This window comes from Loxodonta africana, chromosome 2 (assembly GCF_030014295.1).
Source record: "Loxodonta africana isolate mLoxAfr1 chromosome 2, mLoxAfr1.hap2, whole genome shotgun sequence".
Taxonomy (NCBI): Eukaryota; Metazoa; Chordata; class Mammalia; order Proboscidea; family Elephantidae; genus Loxodonta; species Loxodonta africana.
The window spans coordinates 228575627-228595693 of NC_087343.1; the positions used below are offsets into that span (position 1 = coordinate 228575627).

General features: G+C 51.5%; 1 protein-coding gene and 1 long non-coding RNA gene across 3 annotated transcripts in view; one reads left to right on the plus strand and one right to left on the minus strand.

Moving 5' to 3' along the window:
• Positions 1-274: 274 nt before the first annotated feature.
• Positions 275-5087, minus strand: LOC104847107 (uncharacterized). The gene is made up of 3 exons (XR_776082.2): positions 5037-5087; positions 4431-4773; positions 275-1882 (listed from the first exon to the last, which is right to left on the minus strand). It is a non-coding gene; the product is annotated as an uncharacterized LOC104847107 (long non-coding RNA).
• A 681-nt stretch (positions 5088-5768) lies between these two features.
• COL6A2 (collagen type VI alpha 2 chain) overlaps positions 5769-20067 on the plus strand; it is a 34763-nt gene continuing 20464 nt past the window's right edge. Inside the window, exons 1-5 of one of the 2 annotated variants that reach the window (XM_064279593.1) lie at positions 5769-5877; positions 16456-16597; positions 16900-17498; positions 17731-17751; positions 19635-19700. In XM_064279593.1, the coding sequence (XP_064135663.1) occupies positions 16483-16597; positions 16900-17498; positions 17731-17751; positions 19635-19700 (801 nt within the window). In that variant the 5' untranslated portion in view covers positions 5769-5877; positions 16456-16482. Of the gene's footprint in view, positions 5878-16455; positions 16598-16899; positions 17499-17730; positions 17752-19634; positions 19701-20067 lie in introns of those variants that run through there. The other variant, XM_064279592.1, reaches the window with a different exon arrangement.

Here is a 20067-nt window from a genome sequence, read left to right on the forward strand (position 1 = left end):
CCTTGTTGGGTTATCACAGAAAAGTGGGGTGTCTGGGACTTCGATGATATGGTTTGAGGTCAGTTGACATCTCACAGGCCTCCCCCCACACAAATCCCTGCTCAACCCCACAGTCAGGAACAGGGTGCTGGGTGGGATGAGTTGGAATTGAATCCAGAGGGGAATTCTCAAGGTCTCAAGCCCCCCGTAAATCTCTACAGAGTGCTGGGCCCTGCAGAGCCTGACTTTGGAGGCTCCACGTTTATTGGTTTCGCAGTCTCCTGTCAGGGCTCTCTCTGTGCCAGGGGCTGCCCTGTAGATACCAAGGGGTCAGGGCAGGTCCTTGCCCTCAGAGCATTACAACACAATGGAGAGGCTGTCTTAGTCATCCAGTGCTGCTATAACAGAAATAACACAAGTGGATTGCTTTAACAAAGAGAAATGTATTTCTCACAGTTTTTTAGGAGGCTAGTAGTCTGAATACAGGGCACCAGCTCCAGGGAAGGCTTTCTCTTTCTGTCAGCCCTGGAGGAAGGTCCTAGTCTTCAACCTTCCCCTGTTCAAGGAGCTTCTCAGAGCAGATATCCCAGGTCAAAAGGACACGCCAATCTCCTGGCTCCTGTTTCTTGGTAGTATTAGGTCCCCATGTCTCTAGCTCACTTCTCTCTTTTATATTTCAAAAAAGATTGACTCGAGACACAATCTAATCTTGTAGATTGAGTCCTGTCTCATTAACGTAACTGCCACTAATCTCACCTCATTAACATCACAGAGGTAACATTCACAGCACACGGGAAATCGCATCAGATGACAAAACGGTGGACAATCACACAATACTGGGAATCACGGCCTAGCCAAGTTGACACACATTTTGGGAGGACATAATTTAACCCATAACAGATGACAAGCCAAGCCAGCGAACTGTGAAGTCTCGGGAAAGTTACTTCAGCGATCGGGCCTCAGTTTCTCCTGCATATGAGGATAGGGTTATGCCTCCTCACGTGGTAGCACAAGGGTCTCCAGGAGCTACACGTGCCATGTCTGGTGTGCAGCATGCTCCTTGGGCGGTGTGTCGCTGTTGCAAAATAGATGCTGTCATAGCTACCTGAAGAGGGAAACAAGCACAACAAAACGGGGCCGCGTGCTGACAGCCTTTATGGTGGGACCCCTTCACAAGGGGAGGGAGCAGGAACAGCAGCATCCCAGCAAGGCCCCAGAGTGCCCAGCTCCCCTGGTGGGACCAACCCAAAGCCAGATCCTGTGTCCCCACCAAGTGCAGAGGTGGGCTGCTCCTCCTACTCAGGAGGCATGAAGCCTTTCCCTAAAGGTGTGTGTTCTTTGTTTCGGAGCAAATAGCCCAGCCTTGCTTCAGGCCCCAGGGGCCAGCTCAGAGACTCCGTAAGGCATCTGCTCCCACCACTGGCACCTCCAAGCCCACAGAGTGCCAATCACGTGGCCTATGGGTCAGGGCTGCTGGCACCACTGCCTGAATCTGCTGCAGACATTTCCTGGCTTGGGCCCCTCGAAGCTAGCTGCCTTCATGTCGCCTGGGACATGGGTCAGAGAACTACTCCTAAGAGTGAAATATAGTGCCTTCAGAACCCAAAAAAGCCAGCCAGGTACCAGGTTTCCTTCTTTGTTGCAGGGGGTACGAGATGTAGAAATGTGCCTTTTGCTTCAGAGATGTCCCAGCCTGCCCCTAACCACTAGACTCCTAAAACTCCACTGAAGCTCATGTCCCAAAGACTTCATAGGGTTTATCTCCCACCGTCTGGGATGCACATATCATGCCAAGGTCTCCAGCACACTGGCTTCCTCTTGCTCGTCCTGCCCAATCAGCACAATGCTGTCACTGTCATGCATCAGTGTCACGGTCTGTGGGATGTCCAGGTGGTCCAGATCTCTTCAAAATAATGACAAAGGGGAAGTTATGGCCCTGAGGCTAAACTGTAAATGTGTATTGTTATCCCTTCCATGTGAAAGCGAACTGTTTCTGATTGGAATGGAAAAGAGTACGAGCACCAACTGATGATCTTATTAATCTGGTCTATTAATGAGACCACCTCCAGCACAGCAGGGCTACTACCTGGCTAAGCCTGAGTGGCCTGAAGTCATCCTCAGGACCCACTGATTTCTGCAGGGGCCAGGCCAGTGAATTAAATGGGGCCATGTGGCCCCACCATCCCTGCATCCTTTAGGTCTTTAATGGTGGTGCCACCCGCCCAGGATGTGATACCATTTGTGATTTACTATCTTGATTGGTGTGTGGGCAGTTCCAGAGGTTTCCCCTTGGCCTTCCCCAATGTGATACCTCTTGACCTACGGGACAGGAAGCGAAGGTAAACCTTACTGCAACAGCCGAGTGAGTCAATTACAACTATATGCTGAGGGACCAGGGAAAGGACCGCTGGGATGTCTGCTGACTGATGCCCCATTCCATGTTTCGGGGTCACAGCTTTTCCCAACCAGGGCCCCGACCTTCACATATCAGACATTTCAATGTATCTGAAGCTGAGTGGAGCTGTCATATCTTTGTTGCTACTCAGCCATATCAGCTCTTCCACTGCAGGAGACAGGGTCTCTTTGTACCACCAAATAGGTCTTTCACTGCTGGTTAACTGCCTCAGTCTCTCATATCCCTCTGCAGGGACATCAACGCAACTCAGCAGCAACCAGCCAGCCCCACTGTTCTGTCGTAGCCTTCTAATGACCGAATCACCACACCTTAGGACGTTCCCTTCACTGGACCTCTCCCCAGGTCACCATCAGTGAAATCTTTAACACTGAGCCTGCAGGACCTTGTGCCAAGGACTTATCTGTGTCCCACATACCAGCTGGGACAGCATCTTCTTTGCCTTCTGGTGGTCCCAAGTCCCCTGTTCACACCTATTTCTCAGACCCCTCCTGCACCACTTGTTAATTGAGGTCCTCTGAGAAGCAAATGCCAAGATGGGGTTAGACAGAAGTAGAGATTTATCAGGGCAATGCCTCGACAGATACAGGCGAGATGGCTGAGGACAATGTGGGACTCAGACAGTGATACATGTCTGACCCTGTGAGATGGGAAGAGTCTCAGCCTGCAAAGCAGTTCTTAGACAGCTCTGTCCAGGCAATGGGGAGGCCTGGAGCCAAAAGATCCCTTAAAGGATCCCACAGCTTGTGGGACTGGGCCTGCATATATACCCCTGGGCGCAGCCTAGGCAGGAAGCAGGAAGTGCAGCCTCAGTGAGAATGTTCAGTGGATCCAGAGAGCAGCAGCTGGGACCTTCAGTCAACTGCACTCCAAAGCAGGAGACCTGAGCCTTTCATTTACCCACCTAGCTGCCACACTGCCACACGTTTATGCACAGACACACCACATTCACACACTCAAATGCACATACACACTGTCCACACATACACAGATATGTATACCCATACACCACACTCACGCTCACATATGCACTCACACACGCTTATACACAGACATACACCACACTCGCTCACATATGCACACTCACATACATACATTCAGACACTGTTGTACACACTCTCACATACCACACTCACACACCTTTGTTAAAGTCTCATGGCACCAGGCACCCTCCACATGGTGCCAGGCATGAAAGGCCACTGTGAGAAGGAAAGGCGAGTGACTATTGCTGCCCTGGGGCAAGGTGGGCAGTGGAGGTGGAATGCGAACTGATGGAGGGGCTACATGGTGGCCTAGCCCAGAAGGCAGGGCTCTGGGAGCTGGGAGCTGGTGGGAATGACAGCGGGTAGCGAAGCAGGGCGTTTCGGGGACAGTGCTGACTGCCCCGTCAAGCAGCTGCCTTGGTAGCATGTGCCTCCCTTTGCCTGAGCTGTTCCTCCATTGCTCAAGCAGAGACTGCTGCTGCGTGATCCCGGGGCAGACAGACACCTCCACTGGACCCCTGCCCTCAGGACCTTACCACCAGGCCAGGAGATAGGACTCAGGACATGAGAAACAGATACAGAGACTGGAAAGAGATGGTCAGGCTTCAGGGGTAGGGAGGCCCTGTGGCTAGAGGGTATGGATGCAGGGAGGCCACCTAAGAAGCCCTAAGTCTGTCTCCTCTTAGGGAGACATGACTAAACCAAAGATTGGCAAAAAATGAACTTCTGAGGCTGGAGCCTCCAGGATGACCTGAATATGGTCTGTCCCAGAGCCCAAGGACCCCCAACCCTGCCTACACTCACTGGGCATGTTGGGCTGCTGCTCCAGGGTGGGGAGTGGGGATCGGGACCACAGCCCCACCAGCCACAGCCCTGCCTGGGATCCCTCCTCTCCCTCTCCTAGGAGTGGGGCCTCACAGAGGCTCCAGGGCCCAGAACCAAGTCTCCAGTGGTGCTCTGGGGTACACCTGGCCATCATTATCTGGCCCTGGGCCACCTCCTGATGGTACTCGAGGCTCGGACTGTCCTGGCCACCCTCAGTCCTTCCCAGCTACCTCGTTCACCACTGAGCGTGGCCATCTCACACACCAGGTCACATCCGGTTTCTGCAGGAGCACCGAGAGCTGGGTGCCCCGGCGTGGTTGGAGAAGGAACATGGCATCAAAGTCCACAGCAAGAGGGATCAGAGTGTGGAGAGCCCACGGTACAGGGAGCCCACAGCTTGGTGGGGGGTGCCACGGAGCACCGCGCAGGAGCCCAGCGCGCGGACACACATTCTGACCCGGCGGGGCCACGGAATTGCGTGTCCCTGACGAGAAGAAAGGCGGGAGACCAGGCTGGAAGGTGGCAGCCTTTCGTGGAGCCCAGTACCGGACTCCCTCAGCCTCTTTGCCTCACCTGGAAAAAAAAAAAAAAAAACACCAAACTCATTGCGGCTGAGTCGATTTCTACTCAAAGCGACCATATAGGACAGAGTAGAACTGCTCCATAGGGTTTCCAAGGAGCACCTAGTGGATTTGAACTGCCGGCCTTTTGGTTAGCAGCGGAACACTTAACCACTGTCCCACCAGGGTTTCCTACCTCACCCGAGTTAGGGGGCTATCACCGCGCTCTGGCCGGGCGAGGAGGACCCCACGGCGCCGCCCAGAAGCAGCTCCTACCGAGAGGCGACTCCTGGGGACCCCTCCTCGGCCCTCGGTGAACGGTGCTGCCCCCAACGCTCCAGCGCCCCACCCAAAAGTAGACAGGACCAGGTCGCAGGGCAAATGGGGCTGGGGGGCGGGTGCAGGCAGCGCCCGCTGGGCGGGAAGTCCCGGCAGCAGCCAGCTCGGGGCGCGGCCGACGTGGGTATCGGGCGAGGGGGGACGTGGCTGGAGGAATGTGCGGATCGGCGGCGGGGGGAGAGGAGGAGACTTCGACTTCGCCCCGGACTATTTCGCAGCGAGGTGGCAGCCCCCGCCCCCGCCCGCGTCTCCACGGGGCCGCCCAGCTCCCTTCCCTGCGGTCTCCCCCCGCCTCCCGTCGCCCATCGCCCGCCGCGTCTCCCTAGCCCTCGGGGTCCCCGCACGGCCAGCCCTCCCCCGCCCTCCGGCCTAGCCCCCCTGCGGGCCCCTCCCCCACACCGCTGCCGGGTCTCCCTGCTCCCCCGGTCTCCCCAGCAGGGCGCCTGGCTCGGCCCCCAGCCTCGTGCCGTCCACCCACAGCCCCTCCGGTTCCCTCTTGTTCTCCCCAGCTGGCCCCCTCCCGCCAGCGGGTCCCGCCGCCCCCCGACCGGCCCATCCGCGGGGCCGCAGCGCCCCCCGGTGGTAGCGCGGTCGGGGCGCGCCCGCAGCGGCGGGAGGGGGTTATAAAGTGGGCGGCCCCGCCCGCGGTCCCCTCCCTCCAGCCCACTCCGCGGTCCTCTCCCACCGGCCGACTAGGCGCCGAGTCTCGGGCGCGCAGGACCCGGACCCTCCTCTGGACGCGTCCTTCGAGGGCGTCGGGCCGCCGCGTTCGGGCCAGGTAAGCCCCCGCTGCGCCCGGTGCCCTGGGCGCGGGGACAGAACGGGGCTTGGGAGAAGGGCAGGGCTCGCTGCCGTCGAGGACCTGTTCTCACGGCTCCCGGGAGCCCGGGTGTGCGCGGCCGCTTTGACTAGAATCTCGGGTCTCGGACACAAAAGCGGCCAGGGGAGCGGGGGCACGCCCGGAGCGGGTATCCAGATAAAGGCCCGGCCACAGCCAGGACCTTGCTCTCTCCTCTGATAACGACCCCAGGAGCTTGGCCGGCCACACTCGCTTTTGCTACCCAACATTTCAACCACTTTGCCCTCACCCGGAGCTCCCCCGTATCCGCGCCGTTTGTGCTTGCTGCTGTCCCCTGACCTGCCCCGGCAGTGGCATCCAGTGCTCCGAGTTATCAGTGGGGTGCTGCCAGCCCACCCCACTTGGCCTCTTCTGGGACAGAGCCGGTCCGGTGCTGGTCTAGGGGTCTTCCTCTCTGTTCCTGAGTGCAGTGCTAAGCCTCCACAGTCCCCTGGCTGTCTGCTGGGACAGCCCAGGGAGGTCCAGCCGCCTCTCCAGCCGCCAAATGTCCCCAGCTGGGCTCAGCATTTGTAGTCACACCCAAGGCCAGTTCTGGGCGTTTGATTTCGTTTCTGACCTGTGGGATATCTTATGAGTGTTGGGGAGCCTAAGTCACCCCCACTCCACTTGGACTTGTAATCAGGCCCTGGTCCCCAGGGCGCCGGAGAAGGGTGTCTCTTCCTCCTTCTGGAAGAAGTGGTGGGGCTGCAATGAGCTCCTGGAGGACTGGCCTCCCTGGCACTCTGCGAACAATAGAGGGAGGGCAGGGCCCATGCCCTGAGGGATGGGGTGGGGTCACCTGGGGAATAGAAAAGAGCCCACCCTCCCACTATTTCTCCAAGGCTGGACCCAAAACACTGGGCAGGCCCCAACCTGTAGAGTGGGTCTGAGTGAGGGGCTGAACAAGAGAATCTAGCCAACCTTGGACTCCTCAGGGGGCAGTAGCAGAGCCCCAGAGGCCCAGCACCCACAGTTTGTATGTGGGGGCCCCAATCATAGAGACTGTCTCTACTGATAGTAGTAACAGCACCACAACACAAGGTAGCAGGGGGGGCCTGGAGCCCTCAGGTGTGCAGGATCAGTGCCAAGTGCTCACCTGGGGAGCATAGTGGCCCTGTGCTGGGAGGAAGTGGGCACCCACCCACCCCGCCCCAGCGACCGTCAGCAAGTAAAGGATCAATTGCTTTTAGGGTGATACACAAACAGGAGGTTCACAGCTTTCTCTGTTGGTGGTGGTGGTTGTTTTTTCTTACAGTAATAGCTCTGGTGGGGCAAAAAACCATCTTACATTTAATTTTTTTTAATTAAAAAAGTTTTGGGGTTTATGTCATTCGGCTTCACAAAGACAGTGAGCAGAGCATTTGTATCTCGGAGGGAAAGACTTGTCTTCGGGGTCAGTGAAAGGCAGGCCTGAAGACACCCAGTCAGGTCGTGCAACTTGGACTGGGCACGGGGGACCCAGGGGACCCCAGGTGCATCCTCTCTGTGGAATGCGCCTACTGTTGGGGGGGCCGGGATCAGGCAGCTCTGATGCTGTCCCCGTGCATGTCGTGGAGCGGAGGAGGGGCAATTGTTGGGGGCGTCTGCACTGCAAGCACCGAGAAGGCAACACCTACCACTTGGTGACCTCTGGCACAGGAAGCATGCCCAGAGCCCTGTACGGCACAAAACAGGAAACGTGGGAGTCAGGGGCCTGCTGGCTCTTGCACGGGGCAGTGCGGGGAAGAGGTGGCGTCGGCGAGCACTGGGCAGCTCTGTAGTGGAGGGGCCCACCTAAGGTACCTGGGGGCCCATGGGGAGTCACTGGCAGCGGGGCTGGCCTCAAACGCTGCGCTTAGACGGAAAATAGACCAAGCGCCTGGTGGGGGGCCACTGCGCTGAGCCAGAGGCTCGCTGCTGGCCCTGCTCAATGGTGGGGCCTTCAGTTCTCATCCAAAGAATGAAGTCAGGCTTAACAAGCCCACCCTTCTTACCTAACAAGGCTGCTGGGAGTCTCCAGGTGCACGTGCCGTTTTCACAGCCACGAAATGCTTCATATGGTGGGAAATACTGCTCATGATCATTTTATGGAAAACACAGATAGTTGGTTCTTTCCTTTGAAGCATAGCCTCATTTTAATGAGTCACCGCCTCCATGGTTCCATTGCATTTTATGCAAAGCCAAGGAGGTGTCCTGGCGTGAGGCCCCCCCAGACAAAAAGCAGGGTGATGGGCTGCTGCTCACTGAAAAGGAAGGGACCTGGTAGTGCCTGCCCTCAGGGCTTGAGTCGGGACTTGGCCGTTTTATTGACCAGTAGTTTTACATCCGATTTCACCTCTACACTCTAAACACACTGATGCTCCACCCAGACCCCTGGATTATCCTCTCGGAAGCAGGTTGTACACCATGTAATGAGCGGATGTGGGGGGCAGGGGGAGCCTGTTCCTAGGAGAGCAGCTTCTGGGCAGGGATGGATTACCCAAGAAGCAAGGCACACACAGCTGAATTGTGCTTATTTACTAATCTGTAGCACACAGAAGCAAGGATGGCGAGACTGTGTCTCACATACTTTGCACATGTTGTCAGGAGGGATCAGTCCCTGAAGAAGGATATCATGCTTGGCAGAGTGCAGGGTCAGCGGAAAAGAGGAAGACCCTCAGCGAGGTGGATTGACACAGTGGCTGCAACAATGAGCTCAAGCATAACAATGATTGTGAGGATGGCTTGGGACCTGGCAGTGTTTCGTTCTGTTGTGCATAGGGTCGCTAGGAGTCGGAACCGACTCACGGCACCTAACAACAACAACAACAAGGCGCACTGTTTCACCTGTTTTTCACATCAAAAATGTTGTGAAACCCATGTGAAATTGTGTGCTACAGATTAGTAAGTAAACACAATGAAGCCTGTGGGTGCCGCGCTTACTGGTTAATCCACCCCTATTTCTGGGTTAAGAGGTCTAAAAGCATTAAGGCTTTCAAGCATGTTGTCAGACATCAGCCTGAAAAGTGATGTCAGTTCACCCGCCCACCCAGCACTTCCCAGAGGGCAAAGAACTTGAGCTTGTTTCCAAAATGGACCAAAGTGTCTTGATTTTCTTGTTTTGCCAATTTCATAGATGAAATAGAGTAACTTGTCGGTTTATCGTTTGGGTTTTAGAGCAGCACCCATATTTTATGATGACCCACCCTCCGTAGTCTTATTGTGACTTGTCTACTTGTGATTTCACCCAGGTTTTAATGGGGTGCTCATTTTTTACTGATTGGTAGGAGGTTTTCAAGCCTGACCCACGCAAATTCTTGGTCATGCTTTGGGAAGACTTTGACCTAGCTCTTGTTGTGTTTTCACTGCTCGTGTTGTTTCTGTCGTACTGGTGTTCATTGTGGGAGTCTAGTCATCTAGAGGAAACCTTGGTGACACAGTGGTTAAGAGCTCGGCTGCTAAGCAAAAGGTCGGCAGTTCGAATCCACCAGGCGCTCATTGGAAACCTATGGAGTGGTTCTACTCTGTCCTGTAGGGTCGCTGAGTCATCTAGACATTCGCTAGAAAATGACACCATGTTTGGTAGAGGGTCAGTGAAAATTGGGAGGTCCTCAGTGACAAAACAGCCACAACAATGGGCTCAAACATACCAGTGATCGAGAAGATGGCACAGGACCAGGCAACGTTTTGTTCTCTTATACATGAAACAGGTAAGTCAGAGCCAACTTCACGGCAGCTAACTACAGCCATGCGGAGTGCAGGCTCAGAGCTACACAACCTGGGCTCAACCACACTCTGCTATTGCTAGCTGACACCCTTGGGCAAGTTACATACACTGGGCCTCAGTTTCCTCGTCTATAGAATGAGGGTGATAATGGTACCTACATCCAAGGGCAGTTATGAGTGTTCAATGAATGGATGCAGGAACAGTGTCTGGCGAAGAATAATGACAGAAGATCTTTCATTGTCATTTTGTCCCTTCTGTCTCTTCAGAGAGTTTTTGGTTCATTTTAGGAACTCAGATACTTAATTCTCCTGGGTACGACATGTGAGGGAAGGGTCTACCTTTATTTCTAGTTACATGGTAAGCCCTTGTCCACTACTCAGAAAGGCCACCATCACGTTTCCTCAATTCTTGTATGTTCTTGTGCCCGTTGTTGTGTGGTCTGTTGTCTGTTCCAGGACCCAAACCAAAATTGCTTGAGACTGTAATTTTGTTGTATCATTTGCACTTGACAGAGAAAATTCCCTCTCATGCTTTCTTTCTCAGATACGCTTGCTGATTCTTCCAGGTGAATCTTACATTCATTTCATCAAATTTCACCAGCAAAAAAAGCAAATGAATTTCTTGGAGCTTTTAATCAAAATTGCATTTAACTGTAGATTCATTAGAAATAATTTCCATTCTTAAAAACTGTGTTTCCCATCCAAAACCAGGTTTGTTGCTCCAGTGTGTTCATCAGGAAGATTTCTAGTTTTTTTAATAAGACCTGCACATTCTTACTAAGTTTACTCCTTGGATTTATGTTGCTTTTCTTGCTAGTGTGAGTAGTATCTTTTTTTTCCTGTAACATTTTTAATTGGTTGTTGCTGATCTAGTACAAAATCAATTCGATTTTTGTAAATTTTTCTTCTAACTGGCTCACTGAATCCAACCTCTCTCTTTCGCTCTCTTTTCGCACACTCTCTCTGTCTCAGCTTTGTTTAACAAATTTTCTCGTGTTTTTTTTAGGTATACAATTCCATCTGTGGTAAGCACAGTTTTATTTCTTCCTTTCCAAGATTTATACTTTTTTCTTTTACTTTTTACTGTCTTATTGCATTGGCTTCCAACCCAACAGTGAGTAATAAAGTGAGATAAGCATTCTTTGTCTTTTTTTTTTTTTTTTTTTTTAACTCTAATGGGCATTCCTCTGGTACAGGAGTGTTTAACCCTGGGTTAGGTTGGTGGGTGGACTCCTTGAATTAGTAAGAATTATTTCTGTGTACATTTATGTCAAGCAAAATTGTCCAGATTCTTAAAGAGGTCCATGACTCACAAAGAACCACTATTTTAGTTTTTCCTGTAGGATATGATGCTGGCTGTTGAGCTGAAATTTATATTTTTTACAATGTTAATCCTACTCCTTGTTTCTTGTGAGTTTCTTGTCATCATCCTTTTTAATCAGAAATACGTGTTTTAGGGATCTATTAAAAAGTTTACATGATTTTCTCTTTTTACGTTAATGTGACTTACATTAACATAGTTGCGAGTGCTGCAGCATTGTATTTTTAACTAACTTCATTTTAGTTCTGGGTTTTTTATGGTATTTCTTAATATGCTACTGGATTTGATTTTCTAATGTTATTTAGAATTTTTGCAACTATATTCAAAACAGACTTATGTGTAGAATTTCTTTTAGGGATTGCCTTTATCAGGTTTTGATCTCAGAGTAATGCCATATTTCAAAATGAATTAAAAGGAAGTTGTTTTTATTGTTGTTTCTGGTTTTTACTTGTAATGTTCTGAAACAGATTAAATAACAGAGAAATGTTTTTTCCTTCACCCAGAAACCATCTGGGCCAGACCCTTTCGGGGATGCATTTCCTTCCAGTGTTTTCATTCCTTATGAGGAAGAGAATCCAGTCAGTTCCCCCACCTCTTCTTGAGACCTTTCCGAGAAAATGGTCTTTCACATTATTAGCGTAGTGCTGCACTTTCTATGCTTTTAAGAGGATACCTTCCTCATCTATCATTATCTTGTTTTATTAATTCCTAAATTTGTGTATTTCTATATCTGTATTTCATATTATTTTTTATCTTGCTAAACATTTTTCTGTTTTATTGGCCTCATTTCAAAGAGCCAGCCCTTAGATGTATTTATTATTTGATTTGGGGTACTTTTTAATAAATTTTGTAGGTTTATTTTATTACTTTATCTTTTTTGGTTTCCTGGTATTCATTTTGTTAGTCCCCACCCCTGTTGTTCACATTAATTTCTTATTTAGTAACAAAAAGTACTTAGGCTATATATTTGCCTCTGAGTATAGCTTTGGCCTTCTGATATTTGTTTTTATGTATAACATTCTTATTAAATCCTGCATAGTTTTCACAAGAGAATTTTTAAACTTCCAGGTACTTTGATTTTTTGGTTTTTTTTCCTGTCTTATTAATGACTAGTTTTGCATTGTGGCTCAGGAAATTTGACCTGTACAATTTTCTTTTTCTTTTTTAATTTATTGAAACTTCCTTGTAGCTTAGTCTAGGCTTGAACTTTACAAAATTTTTTAAAGAATGCATGTTCCCTATCTCCAGGTTTCCAAGACATAGACATATATAATATACACGTGTGTGTGTTTTATGGACATTATTCAAATCCTTTATGTTTAGGAAATATGTATCCCTACCTGTAAGTTTCAGAGTTGTACAAAACATATTATTCAGCTTCTCCATATTTTTATGTGATCTGTCAATAACTAAAAAAGATGTGTTAAAATCTTTTACCATGATTGCAGTTTCTCAGTTTTTCTTTGGATTTTCACAGATTTTGCTTTAGATAATTTTATGTGATGAAATTCAATACATAAAGGTTTTTAAATAGACTGTGGTCTTTATCTTTTCTTTTTTCCCATCATTTGTCCTTCTGCCTTAAATTCAAACTGGTCCATACAGTATTGCTCCTTTCTTTTTTCCTTTCATTTGCCATCACCCCTCCCTCCCCCATTTTCTTTGTACTATCTGTGACATTCTGTTTAAAGTATGACTCTCATAAACCTCATTAAGATGAGTTTCATTTTTAAGCCAATTTAGGAATGTTTGCCTTTTATAGGAGAATATAAACCATTCACACTTATTGTCACAACTGACCTATGTGATATTTCTAGGATTTATTTTTATAGTTCATGGCTCTTTTTCCCTTCATTTTCTATATTTTACTATGTCTTAGTCACCTAGTGTTGGTATAACAGAAATACAAGTGAATGGCTTTAATAAAGAGACGTTTATTCTCTCACAGTCCAGTAGGCTAGAAGTCTGAATTCAGGGTGCTGGCTCCAGGGGAAGGCTTTCTCTCTCTGCCCGCTCTGGAGGAAGGTCCTTGTCATCAGTCTTCCCTTGGTCTGGGAGCATCTCAGCACAGCAACCTCAGGTCCAAAGGGTGCACTCTGCTCCTGGTGCTGCTTTCCTGTTGGTACGAGGTCCCCATGTCTCTCTGCTCACATCTCTCTTTTATATCTCAAGGAGATTGGCTTAAGACATTATCTAATCTTGTATATCTCATCAATGTAACTGCCACTAATCCATCTCATTTCATCATAGTGATAGATTTACAGCACATAGGGAAATCACATAAAATGGTGGACAGTCACACGATACTGGTACTCATGGCGCAGTTAAGTGGACAGATATTTTGGGGGGACACAGTTCAATCCATGACATACTATAATTCTCAAGTTTCTTTCCTTTTTTAATTGATTGTTATTCTCATCTCTGTTGGCTTCAGAAATTCCTTGAATTTTTTCAGGAATGATATGTGAGTGGCATAGATCTGAGCCCATTTACATCTGAGACTGTCTTTGTTATCCTTGTCCATGAAAGATAAGTTATGTTTGTTTTTTCCTCTCAAAACTCTGTAGTCATTGTCTTTCAGCATTTAATATTGTGGAGAAAAACGTGATGTTTTTTCTGGTTATCTGGAGTCCCTGAGTGGCACAAATCATTAAGTGCTCTACTACTAACCAAAAGATTGGTGGTTTAGATCACTCAGATGTTCCTCAGAAGAAAGGGCCAATGATCTGCTTCCAGAAGGCCATAGCCTTGAAAACTCTATGGAGCACAATTGTACTCTGCAACACATGGGGTCACCATGAGTCAGAATCAACTCAATGACAACAGATTACTGTTTCACTAGCAATCTATTGCTGTGAAGCAAATTACCTCAAAATTTAGTGGTGTAAATAATAAGCTTTACTATCTCAGTTTCTGTGGGTCAGGAATTCAGGAGCGGCTTGGCTCAGTGGTTTTGGCTCAGGGTCTCTCATGAGATGCAGTCAAAATATTGGCTAATGCCATAGGCATTTGACTGAGGCTATAGGATCCACTTCCAAGATGGCACACCCATGTGGCTGTTGGCTGGAGGCCTCAGTTCCTCGCCATGTGGGCTTCTCCAAAGGCTGCTTGAGTGTCTTCATGCTATGGCAGCTGGCTCCCCACTTAGCAATCAGTCCAAGAAACAGCCAGGCAAAAGCCTGTGTCTTTTATGACCTAGCCTTGGAGGTCACCCATCACTTCCACAATATTGTATTGCCCATAGAGGCCAGCGATGATTCAGTGTGTAAGAGGACTGCGTAAGGGCATGAATTTCAGGAAGAAAGAATAATTGAGGGCCACCTTGGAGTCTGCCTACCACACTGCCAAATGATTTTTTTTTTCTTTATGTGTTTCCTGTATTTTGTTGTTGCTGTTGCGTTTTTCCCCTGTGTGGATATTTTTAGAATTTTCTATTACGTTTGAAATTCAGATTTTCCACCAGTATATTTTGGTATGTGGGCCTCTTAATTAATTCAACTTTCCTGGTAGTTGATATGCCTTTGATCATCAGCTCAAGGTATTACTCTTCTGTTATTTCTTTAATTATTGCCTTCCCTAAGACTGTGCTGCTTTCTCCTCTTGAATATCCATTATATACTTTTTTTTTTTTTACTCTCTATTTGCAGAGTCCTGGTGGTGCAGTGGTTTAAAGCTCAGCTGCTAACGAAAAGGTTGGCAGTTTGAATCCACCAGCCACTCCTCGGAAACCCTATGGGGGTAGCTGTACTCTGTCATGTAGGGCCTCTATGAGTCAGAATTGAGTTGACGACAACAGGTTTGTTTTTTTTCGTCTATTCTCTACCTTGGAGCCCTGGTGGTGCAGTGGCTAAGAGCTATGGCTCCTAAGAAAAAGATCAGCAGTTCTACTCTGTCCTGTGAGTTGGAATCAATTCAACAGCAACGGGTTATTTTCTACTTCACTAATCTTTGTGTATCATCTCCGTTATTTTATCTGCTCCCTCTGAATTCGGGATAATTTCTCAAACTTAGCATCTAATTAACTGATTTCACTTTCTTTAGTATCCAGTCTGGTGTCCACTGGCTCCATTTTCTTTTTCCACTAATATAATCACAAAGCTGGAATCTGAAAGCACTTTCTCTGATCCCAGCAATTTTCCCAGGGGTTGGAGTTGAGGGGACTTCTTTCCCAGGTCACATGCATCCCTGCCCCATCAAGTTTCTCAAAAGGAGAGGAGAGGGGTTCTGGGGAGGTGCTTTGATCTGCTGTGATGGGAGGAGAGAGCTGCAGGCAGCTGTATACTTATGCATTAGTGCTGAGATTTGTCCCCACCCACCTTCACCCCTAGTGCAGCCCTGAGGGTCTGTGTCGCTCTGCTGGGCTCTGTGACTTGCCCCAGAGACCTCTACTCAGCCCTGGGCCGGGCGGGTCCAGCCTGGGTCATCACATCAACATGAGACGCTACAGAAGTACAGAAAGTTCTTCAGGGATTTCTCCTGGGAAGCTCCTCACCCCCAGTTCCTGGCCCCAGCACTTGTGTCTCATTTTGGGAAGCCTTTGGCCATCTTGATGGACTTTGGGAGGAAATGCGGGGTGTGTGTACATGGTGTGGTGTGTGTACATGGTGTGGTGTGTGTGCAGGGGATGTGGTGGGTGTGTGTGTGCATGTTTGCAAGTGTGTGATGGGAGTGTGGTGTGTGTGCAGGGGGATGTGGTGGGTGTGTGTGTGCATGTTTGCAAGTGTGTGATGGGAGTGTGGTGTGTGTGGTGTAATGTGGACTGGGCTGGCTCTCAGGAAGGGTCTCCCACACCCCAGGCAGCTACCCCAATGTTCCCCAGCAAAGAGGCAGCTGCACCCACTGCCTGAGCCTGAGGCTTCAGCCCCCTCCCCCCAGGTGCATCTGCCTCTCTGCTCACAATCTCCCCCTTCAACCTCCTCCCTCAACCCACCGCCACTGTTTCCCCCCTCCCCAGCGCGGCCAGTGCTGAGGCAGTCAGACAGTCACACCAGTACCCGCCCCAGCCCTGGGTCTCTCCATTCTTGTCCCCTGATACCTCTCCTCTCAGTTGCCCTTGGCTGACCCTTCTGCCCTGTGGTCACCTTTGACGAGGGTCACTGAGGTTCATTTCCACATGAACACACTGTCTACCTGTGGCACCCTTGCTCTGCAGGACAGGGATGAGCCATGAGCATTCAGAATCCCACCCAGATGAGCCCACAGCTTGCACTCATGTGTGTACTGTTTGTGGACCACAGACGGGGCAAGGGGTGTGCAGGCTCAGGGTGGAGAGAGTACCACGGTCTTCTCAGCCCAGGTGCTGGTAGCAGTGTGAGCCAGGAGCAGACACCATCTGTCTCCCACTTCCCTGTGAAGTGAGGAGCCAGCCCCATCCTGCTGGCCTCCACCACTGGGGGAGAAAGGCCCATCCTGCTGACCTCCATCATGGGTGGAGTGGGGCTTGAGGGCCGGCGGGGCACGGGGATGTGTGTGGTGGAAGTGCTGTCTGCAGCAACCTTTCCTCCTTGCTGCAGGGCATCAGGTGGACAGGTGCTGCCAGGATGTTCCAAGGCACCTGCTGTGTGCTCCTGCTCTGGGGGCTTGTGGGGATACTCCACGCCCAGCAGCAGGGGATCACGTTTCCCATTGTCTCCGATAGAAACAATAACTGCCCAGGTACTGCCCTGTGGGACATGAGGGTTCGTGTGGGTGAGGTGGGTGCAGCACCGTGCACACAAAGTCAGGGAGCCCAGGGGCTCTGGGCATAGAAGTGGCATTCAGGGGCCAGGTGTGGGGAAGTTGGGGGAGGGATGCAAAGCTTGGGAACACCCACGTGCATGGAGCCAGGCAGCAGTGAGCAATGTGAGCCACGGGGGGCGGGGGCGGACCAGCCACGAACAGTGTGGGCTTACACCACAGGCCTCCCTGCGAAGCAATGACCACATCTTGTCCCCCCCGCCCTGCTCCCACACACACAGAGAAGACCGACTGCCCCATCAACGTGTACTTCGTGCTGGACACCTCGGAGAGCATCACCATGCAGTCGCCCACTGACAGCCTGCTCTACCACATGCAGCAGTTCGTGCCAGAGCTCATCAGCCAGCTGCAGGATGCCTTCTACCTTGACCAGGTGGCCCTGAGCTGGCGCTACGGTGGCCTGCACTTCTCTGACCAGGTGGAGGTGTTCAGCCCGCCAGGCAGTGACCGCGGCTCCTTCACCAAGGCGCTGCAGGGCATCCGCTCCTTCCGCCGTGGTACCTTCACTGACTGCGCACTGGCCAACATGACGCAGCAGGTGCGGCAGCACGGCACCAAGGGCGTGGTCAACTTCGCTGTGGTCATCACCGACGGCCACGTCACCGGCAGCCCCTGTGGGGGAATCAAGATGCAGGCTGAGCGGGCTCGAGAGGAGGGCATCCGGCTCTTCGCTGTGGCCCCTAACCCCAACCTGAATGAGCAGGGTCTGCGGGACATTGCCAGCTCACCACACGAGCTGTACCGCAACAACTATGCCACCATGAGGCCTGGCACCACTGACATCAATGAGGATACCATCAACCGCATCATCAAGGTCATGGTGAGCTGCCACAGCCTTGGGACTGGAGGCCGCACCCAGGCCACTGTCTACCAACTAGCTATAGTGGGGGGTGGTCTGCCCACTCCAGGCTTCAGTTTACCCCGTGTAAGGGAGGAGACCGGAGGAGGTGAGCTCAGGGCCCTGTCCACCCGTGTCCAGGGCCCCACCAGATGCAGCAGAGCTGGGCTGGGTCTCAGTCTGTGTCTGACCAGGCTCTCTCTGTCTTTTCCAGAAACATGAAGCTTACGGTGAGGTGAGTGGCACATCCTGGCTCTCTGTTTCCTGGCTCTGCCCTCTAGGATGTGGCTGACTGAAGATCACACTGCATTCCCACCTTCGGGGGGCGCTGGGGTGGATGGGCCAGTCAAACAAGAGGAGCAGGAGCCAGAAGTGTGTTCCGTGTTGGGGCGAGAGGCTCTAGCCACAGCCAGGCTGGTTTAGACCCTGAAGGTCAGGTTAGGGGTCACCACAAGCTTGGTAAGTAAAGGCGCTTAAGGTCTAGCCTCCAGGCTGGCCAGCTAAGCCACGGTCAAGGGGATCACACGGCTGCCTTGGAGCACTGTGTGTCCAGGGTGGTCCCTGCTCCCCAGAGGGTACCAGCACCATGATGTTCCCCCCACATCCCTGCAAGCCTCCGTTCCCACTCTCACACTTGGTTCACAGCACCGGGAAGGCGGCAGGCACCTGAGGCTTACGCCCCGTTTTAGCACACCTGTTCACAAACACAGGTTCAGTACTTCTCTGTAAACCTGCCCGGTGTACGCTCAATAGTTCTTTAACCCTCATTACTCTCAGTTGTTGTTATCAATCGAAATTTGGCCAAGGTTTTCCAAACCTGAAACAGAACCCTTGTTCAGACCTCGACCCCTGTAGCTGAGAGCCAGGCCCTCTGTGCTGGCCTTTGTGGGTGGAAAAAAAAAAAAATTTTTTTTTTTTTTCTCCTCCTAGCACTTCCTTTACCACACCACCAGTTGTGCCTAGGGCCACCCTCTGTGGGGAAAGCTCCCTCTCCACGCTCTCCCATGAGGCCAGCCTGAGACCTCACAGCCTTTCCTTTGCCCTCTGGGAGCCAGCATTTTGGCTGGCAGATGAGCATAGCTCCCGGGCCATTGGAAGCTGGCCTTGCTTCCTGGTGGGGTACAGTCTTGGGCCATGTGGTTTATAACTCACTGTTTAGCCCACAGAGGTGACGGTTAGGACACAGGTATGCAGCCATGCCAGGCCTTCTACACTCAGACCATACAGTACAGCTCCCTACCTGGCCTGAGAGGGACCTCCTCCTATGGTGGGGCACGTGGAAGTGGGAGGGGGTGTTGTGGGTCACTGGCACCAGTGGAGGGTCCTCACTCCCACCTATCTCTGGGGTCAGTCTCCACATCCGCTGCCAGCCATGCCCATCAGAAGTCTAGGAACAAGGAGCACAGGTTTTAGGGCAGAGTTGGGAACAGGGGTTACCGGTGCCCTCTTAGGCTGGGGAAGCCCCTTTCTGTGTCACTGGGGCCTCAGTACCCCAGGTTAGTCTGTGGAGGCTGAGCTCTTTCTGGAGCTCTTACTTCTTTATGATTCTTACCCCATTCCGTGCCCTGACCCACATGATGACCTTTCTTCCCTGCCTCTGACCCCCATGACCAGACACCCCCACCCCGACCCCCATGACCTGACCTCCCTTCCCTGCCCCTGGCCCCCATGACTTGCCCCCCTTCCCTGCCCCTGACCCGCTGTGACCTGACCTTCCTTCCCTGCCCCTGACCTGGCTTTCCCTGCCCCTGACCTGTCTTTCCCTGCCCCTCACCCCCATGACCTGACTCCCCTTCCCTGTGCTTGGCCCCCATGACCTGACCTTTCATGCCCCTGACCCCCAGGACCTGACCCCCCTTCCCTGCCCCTGACACCCATGACCTGACCTTCCCTGCCCCTGACCCCCATGACCTGACCCCCCTTTCCTGCCCCTGACCTGCAGCTCAGGGATTCCCCCTCCACACTGGCACACACACCAGACAGGGTATTGCTGCCCTGGAGTCTTAGGAGCCAATGGGTCCTTGAAACACCAGGCCACGCTTGTCCCCAGTCTTGTCTCTACCTCACAGGGAATTGTCGTGACCACTGGACTTACCTGCTTTTGTGCTCTTATTCCAGTGTTACAAGGTGAGCTGCCTGGAGATCGCTGGGCCGCCTGGCCCCAAGGGCTACCGGGGACAGAAGGTAAGATGCCCAGACTGCAGAGGGTCTACGCTGTCGGGAAGGGAAGCCCCTCAGCTGGCCATTGAGCTCAGCATTTAAAGCCAGCTATACCTGGTGGGGACACCCTGGTGGCGTAGTGGTTAAGTGCTATGGCTGCTAACCAAAGGGTCGGCAGTGCAAATCCGCCAGGCGCTCTTCGGAAACTCTCTGGGGCAGTTCTACTCTGTCCTGTAGGGTCGCTATGAGTCGGAATCGACTCGACGGCACTGGGTTTGGTTTTGTTGGTTTTACACCTGGTGGCACAGTGGTTAAGAGGATGGCTGCTAACCAAAATGTCAGCAGTTCAAACCCACCAGCCACTCTTTGGAAACCCTGTGGGGCAGTTCTA